The sequence below is a fragment of the Chenopodium album genome, chromosome 22 (genome assembly GCF_948465745.1).
Source record: "Chenopodium album chromosome 22, dcCheAlbu1.1, whole genome shotgun sequence".
Taxonomy (NCBI): domain Eukaryota; kingdom Viridiplantae; phylum Streptophyta; class Magnoliopsida; order Caryophyllales; family Amaranthaceae; genus Chenopodium; species Chenopodium album.
Window position 1 is genome coordinate 40,566,408 of NC_137855.1, and position 10,539 is coordinate 40,576,946.

At 35.0% G+C, this 10,539-nt stretch overlaps 1 protein-coding gene and 1 long non-coding RNA gene across 2 annotated transcripts; one reads left to right on the forward strand and one right to left on the reverse strand.

Annotated features, from left to right (window-relative positions):
• Nucleotides 1–5: 5 nt before the first annotated feature.
• On the forward strand, nucleotides 6–1,302 carry LOC145603678 (uncharacterized). The gene is made up of 3 exons (XR_014104892.1): nucleotides 6–85; nucleotides 958–1,074; nucleotides 1,183–1,302. It is a non-coding gene; the product is annotated as an uncharacterized LOC145603678 (long non-coding RNA).
• Nucleotides 1,303–5,888: 4,586 nt separating this feature from the next.
• LOC145604468 (COBRA-like protein 6) lies at nucleotides 5,889–9,733 on the reverse strand. Its single transcript, XM_081660354.1, has 6 exons — nucleotides 9,655–9,733; nucleotides 8,746–8,825; nucleotides 7,696–8,155; nucleotides 7,081–7,234; nucleotides 6,505–6,782; nucleotides 5,889–6,293 (listed from the first exon to the last, which is right to left on the reverse strand). The coding sequence occupies exons 1-6, from the start codon at nucleotides 9,731–9,733 to the stop codon at nucleotides 6,061–6,063; spliced, it is 1,284 nt and encodes a 427-aa protein (XP_081516480.1). The 3' UTR covers nucleotides 5,889–6,060.
• Nucleotides 9,734–10,539: the final 806 nt, after the last annotated feature.

A 10,539-nucleotide genomic window follows, 5' to 3' on the forward strand; every position in this document is an offset into this window, starting at 1 on the left:
AGCACTGGAGTTTCCTGGTTATGATCCTTTGGGTGGTTTGGATAAACTTCATATTGACATGCCATATGACATTCGTTGTACCGAGGTAATGTTAGAGTTTATTATGTTTCTACGAGACTGATGGAACCTTTGGTTGATGATATTCACTAGTTATTCACTTAATCAGCATGTTGCTCACCCATATTCAAGTTTCCTGCAAGGTTCTATAGCTATAATTGCTTTTGCTCAATATACATGAGTATTGAGTGAGGTGATACTTTATTTAAAACTTATTTGCCAGAAAACACACTAGTAAACACAAGGCCAAGCCAAGGCAGTCCATCTTAAGCCGTGATAATGATTAATAAGGGGTGGGCTAAGGCATGAATGAGATGGTTTTGGCCACCAACACCCAAGCCAACTTTTCAGAATCATACTGATGTTATTGGGCAAGATAAAATTTTCAGAATGGCCTGTAGAAAAAATGGTTAAGACAACTGAATTACTGAATCCTTTTACTTCTTTCACTTTAATAGCACCATACCAAGATTACCAGCAGTTGTCCTCGTTACCCCTTTGTCCCTTTGCCTAGGAATTTCCTTCTTACTAAGCACTTAAGCAACTGCGTGTTGGGGTGGTGGGCTGTTAGTTGTCAACTTGTTCATTTGTTGCAATTAATCTGAGATAGTTGTCACTCCTATGTTAGTTTATTGTGGCATTGCCGAACCTTACTCCATGAATTTTTTGCATGAGCTGTTTGGATTACTTGAAGTCTTGAAGAGCCTCACATTGTATTCAAAGGTTTGATGGGTGTAACTCGTTAAAAATATGCTATTGTATTCGCTCAAGGGTTTGGGATGGCACATCAGTTTGTTGTTGTGGTTGATTATATATTTTTTGGCTTTTAATTGTTGAACTTGTAACAATGGTTTTTGGTTTCTTAAATTACTTCTTACCCAACATTGAACTTTGATTCAGGTCTTCATGTTTATTGCTGGTGATTATGCTGTAGAAGAAAGGGGCTTGAGCAGTCGCGAGGCAGTTCAAAGACTTCTCCACGAGCTCAATACTGCAGAGGGCATACGTAAAATACATGTAAATAGCTTATACTTGTCGAATACTACCTATCCACTCTAGTACAGGATTTGTCCTAAGGCTCGTTCTTGATTACAGTAACTTTTTCTTCTTCTCAATGCAATGCAGGGATTCTATCTGGTGTCTGGCAGTGCCAAAGTGAGCCCCGATAAGTTGGCTGTACTTAAGAACATGCATATCAGCATATGACTTCATGAGAAGCAGTGTAATTGGTTTCTAGTAACAAATTTGTTTGCGCATTGCTTCTTTTTTGTAATGAAAATTGGTGAACACTGTGTGAAGAACTTGTTGGTTGACTAGGTGGTGGAAATGTGCTATGTGCACTTGTGCAGGGATGGAACTCTTTATTCTGGTGATATTCGACTGTTGTACATGTCGGCTGCTTGACATTTTTCTACTTTTCCTGTCATTAACTCTTCTCTAGTCTGTGGTTTGTAATCAAATTCTGATGATGCTACATGAACTACTTTCCCTGCATATTCTCAAAAGTAGAACATTGTTCATAAAATGATGTACCTATTACGAACAAAGAGGGGACTTTCGTGCTAATACGATTAATCAAATAGGAGTAAATGCAATTGCTTATGGAGCTACAAGAAAACTTTGTAATCATCCAAGTGAAAAGGCCATCCTCACCTGACTTATGCAGGAGCTTCAATTTTTTTGAGTAAATGAACTAGTATGTTTTCTTTGGCAGCTGAACTAGTATTATTATTGTATAAATATACTTTTGTTTATGATTACTATAATTTGACGTGCACATGCATCAATGCACTAATTACACCATAAATGATAAATGTATGCGATTATGTATAAGATGTACTCCGTATTTCATAAGATATTGTACTTAAAGTTAATACCGAATATATTTATAGTGGTAAAGTTAAACTACTGCAATTATCTTGTAACTATAAGGAGTAATGTATTTTCTCCACTTTTTTTTAGTTGATTGACCTTTTTTTTTTAGTTTGACAAATGAGCAAGTTCAACGTTTAATATCTCTAATTATCATTGAATGAAACTTACATGTATAAAAAAATCGATGTTTGTATTGAAGTATTATACTAAGAGCCTGTTCACATTTACTTAATTTCAGTTCAGTTCAGTTCCAATCAGTTCAGTTCAGTTCAGTTCAGCTCTTAATTTCCCTCTCACATAAAATATTTATTTCAGCTCAATTCAGTTCAGTTCAGTTCAGTTCCAATCAGTTCAGTTCAGCTCAGTTCAGTAAATATGAACAGGCCCTAAGGGCATGTTCACTTCAGCTTAGTTCAATTCAGTTCAGCTCCAATCAATTCAATTCAGCTCTTAATTTTCTTCTCTCATAAAATATTTAGTTTAACTCCAATCAATTCATTTCAGTTTAATTTATTTCGCTCCAATAAATGTGAACAGGCTGTAAAATAACTACTACGTACATGTATTTTTTTTTATTGTAAAGGAAAAGTTGGCATATACGGAGTAACTTTTTTTTTTGGGAAAGAATGGACAGACCTTTTGATTTCCTTTATTGAATTCCATTGTTGTTGTTGGCTTACTACAACTTCCCAACATCTTGAAAAATGGGGTCTAAAGAACAACTCCCAGTTTTCACCCAAACTAATCTTGGCACTCGGATTGTTGTCGCCGTTTCACCGGAGATTACTGCCGGAAAATTCAAAGGTATAAATCACTACCCCAAAATTTTCTTTTCATAATTCAAGAGAAAAGTAATATCCCTGTTTAAATATTGGGTTTTTGTTTTTGGAAAATTTTGTCAAAAATCACCTAATAAAGTTGATTTTTTTGAAAATCTAAGTTATATAAAAATGGAATTAGCTACCTTTTAGAGCACTTAATTTGCTGTTGGTCTGAAGGTTAGAATCAACCCAAAAAGAGAGAATTTCAAACTGAATGATAAAGTTGAAATCTTGAATTTCTGTGTTGTTAATGTTCACTGTAATTCTTTAATTTTCTGTGTAATTAGTAATGGGAACTAAAAATTTCGAACTTTTTGCTTGATGTATGGAATTAATCCCATTCTAAATTTAACATTGAACTTTCAACTTCTGTAAAATTGAAATTTTGTTGCATGCCTTAGATTTGGATGTCCAGAAGAGGATAATGAGAATTGAATTCCATGTGAACTTGTGTACACTTGAGTCTTGACAGGATTATTGGTTATTTCTTGCCAAGCTTTGCTATTTGGGTTTGCTTATTTTGGGTTTATTGATGACATATTGACATGTGTGTAGTTTGTTGATCGAATTCGGATTGTGCAATTGTTGTTTTGAATTCGAGTCTTTGGTGATGGGATATTACCTTATAGGTTCTCTGCTGTGGGATGAAACGCTCGAATAACAACATAGTTGTTTGAGCAATGTTTTGTATTGGTCTTTCAGTGCTAGCCTGTGAGTAATTGTTGCCTTTATACTGGTATTAACTATTAAGTGTGCATTTATACTGGTATTAACTATTAAGTGTGCAACTACAGGTCATAATTCTAGCAAATATAGAGTATCTGGTTTTCCAAGTTATTTATCTTTTGCGACTATATAATGTTCATGTATTAAAAGCTAAGTTTTTCCAACCTATTTAGACCAATTAGGATGAACAACCTGAAGTGTAATAATGTGGAGATCGTTTTCTGGCACTTCGATAGGAATTGCTATTGCTAGGCCAATGACTATTTATGTGACCAGTTAACTATTTTTGTGCGTCCTCTTTGCTGTCAAACCTTACTGAAATTTGTGTTGTGATGCAAGGCAAGAGTTTGGTTGTGTATTTTGGGATATATACTATCAATATCAATTGAATGCATGCCTTGAGAAAAAATAGAGGTTGATGACTATTGGTTGTTTGACTTGTTTCACTCTAGTAACGGGATGCAAATTTTCTCTGTAGGGGAATTTGAGAGAGCACACATTGGGTGTTTCCCTGAACTAGGATTTCTCTCTATTGATGCGGTGATGGTATCCCCGTAATTCTTTTCTCGCATCCATATACCTTATGAGTAAATGTATCCTGTCTTGCTTAACTTCTCTTGTTTTCCTGTATTTGACTCCATATGTTTTAAAGTTGTTTGTAATAGTTTTCTCCATTTCTGGTTCTGGTAGGTGAAGCGGGATCCCTATTATTACCACCTGCCTGATTTGCTGCCCCTGAAACATGTTTTTCTGGGATTTCAAGATTCCTGGCTCCTCCATGTAAATGTCAGTCGATTGAAAATTTTGCCAGATTTTAATAACAGTGCAAAACTTGGTCGGAACTTGTCTGAAATCAAGAGCAACAAACAGAATCCAGGCTCGAAAGTTGCATTGCAGGGTGCAGTAGCACCAATATCAAATGCTTTCCCTTCGAGGAAGAAGAATAAGAGGAAAAGAAAACCTAATGTGAAGAAATTTCCTAAAAGATTTAGTCATGAAAGACTTGATCAAGAGCCAAAAGTAAACATTTCCAGTGAGGTAGAGAGAAAACGGAGTGGTCTACAAGAAGTACAGCATCAGAGTAATGCATCAGATTTCAATGTTACAGCTGAAAGTCCTCATGGAAGCTTATCTGAAGCAGTATCAGTGTCTGGCATCATTGATAAGTACTTCACAAATTTTATCGAGGTTGATCACGATGGAAGCTCTCCCAGCTCAGTAGTTGCCACAAGAACCGGAAAATGTGATACAGAGAAAATTTCCTTTGGTAAGAAGTGCTCCAACAATCGAAATTCTGTAATAAAATGCCAGAGATTCTTGCCCTCACTTTTGCCAGAAGACTCAAATGCGGCTAGCCTAAAAAGCAATTATGAAAGATCTGAAGTTGGTAAACGTTTAGTAGTGGCTTCAAATAATATTGGGAGTTCTCAAAGATCCTCTTTGTCCAAGGGTAAAAAGTTCTGGAATTCAGATGATGGATCAATTATTCGAAGTTTGATTTTTGAACTGAACACCAATGACTGAAAGCATCTAATAGAGATATTTCTGCAATATGGTGGACCTGCTATTGCAATTTTGTGACGTACCAGCAATAGCTTAATGGCATCTAATTTGCACATGCTACTCATAGAGGCGGCTAAACCACAGTTACAATTTTGATGGGGGGAGCAACATTTTGGTCCGCGCTTTGTAGCATTTCCTTGGTGTCTGGAATGCACAAATTTAGAGGAAACTGCGATGCTAAGAACTGCAGCTTCTTGAAGAGAATTGTGAGCTTTTGGTGTGGTATACTATATTTGATTGATTAAATTGTACCAGTTCAAACAAATTGTGCTTCGTTGCATCCATCTGCAATGCCTTTTTGAGAAGAATGACAGAGGGCGTTGATTTTTGACATAGCTGGTTGGAAAGAGTGCAGCAAGAATTGGAGCTGAACTCGGTAGCTGAAAGCTGTTTATATCTTGATCATTGACGGAATTTTGTGCTAGGATCCTGTGTAATGTGTGAGTCTACAGTGACTCGTTGTAAGTTTACTGTGTTCTTTGGTTTAATCTTTAATCTCAGAAACTTTTGTAGCCTCGGAATTGTATCCCCTCCCTCCTCTCTTTCTGTGGGTATGCGAGTGTGTGATGGGTTGGAGCGGGCTAATAGATCTGTCATTAAGGTTTTGATGTTTGTTTCTGTTGTATATTAGTATATTACTACTATATATTGATAATATGTCTACTTAATGAGCATTTGTTAGGTCAACCAATGGTGTTCTTTTGAAAGTTGTTAATACTAGGCATTCTGCATAATGAATATGGCTGATGTTGGCATATATAAACACAAGTTCACGCCGATGAAATCATAAACCAAATATCAGGCCTCCAAACATGATTGAATTCAGTTTAAAATGCCTGCATATTACCTGAGATTACACACTAACGTAACAAGAACATAAAAAAACATCATGATAAAAAGCTAAGAACTACCTCTTAACACTAGCACAAATAAAATGTGGCTATTCTAAAAACAAATGTGATATGAGAAGCAAAAATTTGGATGTATGGCACTACTGATGTACATTAGTTAGACTGGTCTATTGCCTGATATGCTGACTCTCTTTAGGCAGTCTAGGAAAATCACTGGGGGGAGGCATAACACAATTTTCTCCATTGAAATAAATTCTCTTCGGGAATGCCCAACCGGCATCAAAGGTAAAGGTCCCTGGTACTTTCCTCAGCAGCATCTCAGTCTGCACATTACCGCTTAGCCCTGATTGCAGCAACACATCATTGTAGTACTGTACCCCCCAGAACAGTCCGGTGTCATCTGAAAATCAGAAGGCACAGTTGAAATAACAATAAAAGCACAAATCTAAACTGATTGATGTCAAATTTATCTCCATAGTTCTAATTCTACAGAGTACACACTAGTAATTTGTAATACCAATATGTTGTTATTTGGCAAAAGCAGCTATACACATTTGGTTGTAGGTTCATATTTGTATACATTAAGGGAAGAACATTTTAATTTGACTTACTGGTTGGGCGATCCTGTGTAAGGGGCACGTAATTAAAGCTGAAAACCTGCACCAGATCATGGAGGTTTGGATGCTCAACAGCTAAGTTCCATGTGGTGTAGTTCTTACGTACATTAAGATTTATGATCGTAATCTTGACCCTCCAATATTCTTTATAGCTCTCCTTAATATGCCAATGCACATGAATTGGGCACATATGGCTAGTGCAATTCACCTGAGGTGGTGGTACATAATCTGGATCCTGTGATTTCGGCAAAATTAGAGGTGTCTGCCCTTTCCTGCATAAGATAACATTATATTGATCCAATTCAGGAATACAGAATTCAGAGTCACAAGACTAACAGAATAATACACACAAACAAAGAGCACGAGTTAGCAATAAAATATAATATGCTGCTTTCTATCATGTAGCTTCAGACTTTCAGTGATAGATATCTGGCAGGATTTTTCCACAGTAACAAAAGAGAAAAAAATATATATACTTGTATGTTTTAAACCCGCAAAAAATTGAATCATGGACAAAAAGAAACAAGCAAAGTAAAAAAAAACCAGTGAAAAGAAGTTAATAGGAATTACTTGACGCATAGTAAGCCAGGTTGTTCTTGGCAGCCACAGCTACAATTAGGACAGAAGGATATTGTCGGGCTATAAAATGCAGAGAGCGAAACACAACAAGAAGGGGCAGGTGCTGCTTTAAATTGAGAATAGGTACAGACGACCTTGTGTGTACCTGTAATCAATCCCATAAAAACCAAAATGGTTATTCTGTAAGTATACATTAGTTATGCAATAAGTCAGCATGTAGTTACAGAACAAATTTAGACCAAACGATTGCCAAATATGTAGTAAAAACTCTACCAAGATTACTGAATAGATCCCCCAGCATATATCTATACCACTGTCATTGATATCGGATACAGTCAATTTTTTGAAGAAATTCGGAGGTGATCATGAAGCAACTAGAACTCCCACAAACAAATGTAAGCAGTAGCAAGAAATTCTATCAAATCATCTAATGAAGCCTGCATTTCGGGTGTGTTCACATAAAGAGATTCAGGTCAGGAACAAGAATAAAGACAGTTTGTTAAATTCAAATCGAATTCACAGAAACTTTTACCTTAGCTTATACTGGTTTATGAAAGTACATATCTAGAACAACAATAAGGTCAATACTAAAACATGAGTACTTACTAAGTGCTTGCCTCCATCGACGTCCACCATCCTCAGGGAATCTAGTAGATGGAACTACCAGCTCAGGATCACCACATGTATAACCAGGAGTACCAAATATAAAATTATTGGGCATTTTTGGATTCGAGTCCTCACTCGAGGCAAGCCCTACACTCATCTGAAAATGTGCAGCATACTTAGTAGGGTCTTGAGTCATAGAAGTTAATACTCCTCCTCTACAGCAATTAGCTGCCTGTTTGTTAAGCTTAGCTCCCGGTTGAAGGTCAATGATCACAGGCCGCCTCAAGCAGCAATGAGGAGGCGGTGTGCCTAACGATTTGTTACACACTCCTTGCTCCTTGGCTTCTGCTCCTTGCATATTCCATATAACTTCGCGGTCCTGCCATTCCCAACTTAGTCTCCAACCCGGAGGCCATTCAATGTGTCGATATTGTTGATAGTTATATATAGTTACGTCTGCCTGCAAAAGAACTCGAATTTCTTACAAGCTTGTCTAGTCCTTAACTCGATCATAACATCGAAAATTTACTCTTTCATTCAAGAAATCATCAAACTCTCCAACACAACCAAAATCTAGTCCCTAACATAAACTTCAAATCATAGGATTATATTCATGCATAAATCTAACACCAAATCAAAATTTTACAAGTATACATTAACTTCATCATGTATTGAAGCCTCATTTAACAAGGTTACCTAGCATATTGATGACATAAAAAAATGATTTTCAATAAACCAACAACCAATAAAGTGGACCCAAAAAATAATCCATCAACAAAATTGACCTCTAAACCCTACCAAACAAATAAGACAATACAGAGATATGTAAACTTTTTGATTTTGACCACCTTTGTACATTTTGGGATCTTAATATTTGTCTTTAGGACACGATTTTCTATAATAAGTTATTTTATTACTGGAAAATTATACTCCACAACTAGAAAAAGTAAGAAAGAAAATTCAACATCGACTCATACACGATTTTGCCTATAGTAAAAACATCGAGACTAAATTAATAAAAACAAGAAACTTCATATCGACACAACTTACATTGTAAGTGCCGGAATCTATCTGTGTGACATCCCATTGAATCGTTACGTTCCCCCTTACATCAAGCGGGTCATACCCATCTGAATTAAACACAAACAAATGAAAATTATGATCTAATTATATTATAACAAACCATATTATATATATAGATTTATATCAATATATAAGATCAATAAAAATTAGAACTTTGTATTAAAAATAAAATGGAGATACTTACAACTGAGATTATACGTGAGACTAGTAAAGAAGATGAACAAACAAATATTTATCATAATAATATATAATTATGTAAATCAAAATTAATGAGAAATTATGATATAAAATAAAATGAAAGGGAATTCAAAGTTTTCCCTTTCTATTTTTTCTTTTGGAAAAATCATAAAATTGAAAGAATTATTGGGGTTTTGAGATTGTGGCTGGCTTTCTCATTTCTCACTGCTATTATGGTAAGTATGAACGGAAATGAGTAAGCTAATTAAAAGCTTAAAAAGGTATTAAATGGTAATAAATGATATTGTTATATCTTCAAGATTGTTTACCATTTATGTTGATTCTCTCCCAATAATTTTTATTAAAAATAATAAAAATTATAGGGGGATTAATAGTTTTTTCTGTGTAAAATGAAGGGTTTAGTGAATTTATATTTTCAAGACATAATCCAAATTTCTAGGATCTTTGAATTTTTTTTCATCAATTAGTTTGATTTTTATTTTTATTTAAAATTATATACACCATACAAATATTTTCTCCTAATTTTTAATTATATTTACACTTTAATTATTTAATTTAATATAAACACAAGGAAAATATGGGAATGTTGAATCTTGTTTAGTTTCAATATTTTATTTAAAGATAATACAGTATCAACTATCAAGTATTCAAGTGTATCTTTCCTTGCTAGTTTAGTACCTTTCGGGACGGAACAAGTGTGGGAAAACTTTTGTCCTTCTGGAATTGCTCCGTACGTTTCTATGGACAAGTTGTCCATGAATATTTAATAAATTGGTCCTAAACTTTGTTTCAAAAAAAAAAAAAAAAAGTGTATCTTTCCCCAAAAAAAAAGTATTCAAGTGTATATAGCTAGTGGTGCAATGCTGAGTAATGCTAGTGGTGCAATTATGCATGCAAAGCTATACATTGATAAATATGTCGAATCAATAATGGTACAAGTATACAACCAAGAGAGTGAGGGATAGCTCAAGTGGTTAGAGCTTCCCTCCCGATTCCAGGAGATCATGTGATCGATTCTCACCCCCGCCCTTCTGGCTCTCTAAACACCAAAAAAAAAAAAAAAAAAAAAAAAAAAAAAAAAAAACAAGTATACAACCAAAACATACATATTCTGTAACGTGTGAACTACTGTACTCGTATTATGTTGAACCAACATAAAAGTAAAGAACCATATGCATAAGGACTAGAGCTAAACGTGTTGCATCAAATACAAATACGAAATTCATATCATCTATCCCAGCATTAAATTATAATTAAGTTCTTTTTTCTCAAATATGTCCTAGGTCTATTTTTCATAGTTCATTTTGAAGAGAGGTGCTTATAAAACTTGACAATTAGAGACAAAAATGGACGGTTCGATTTCTAACCACTCAAATATCCACCTGTGGTTTCATAGAGTTCACGAGAAGCACCCTTCGACTTTTTTCTTTCAAGGTCCACAAAGTAAAATATTATGTTAAAAAATTTGTTCAATAATGAAGGCTATCTCCACGCTTACGGACTAATTTCGAAAAAAAATTCCAAAATTGAATTGAATCTATGAGGTATCCCCGAAAGTACTCG

What these genes read in the sequence shown, in the direction of transcription:
- LOC145604468 (XM_081660354.1), bottom strand. Translation starts at nt 9,733, where the DNA reads ATGGACAACTTGTCCATAGAAACGTACGGAGCAATTCCAGAAGGACAA. An exon ending in CCTGGCTTACTATGCGTCAA is followed by an intron (nt 6,783 to 7,080) that starts GTAATTCCTATT and finishes TATCTTATGCAG; the next exon opens with GAAAGGGCAGACACCTCTAA. An exon ending in TACACAGGATCGCCCAACCA is followed by an intron (nt 6,294 to 6,504) that starts GTAAGTCAAATT and finishes TCTGATTTTCAG; the next exon opens with ATGACACCGGACTGTTCTGG.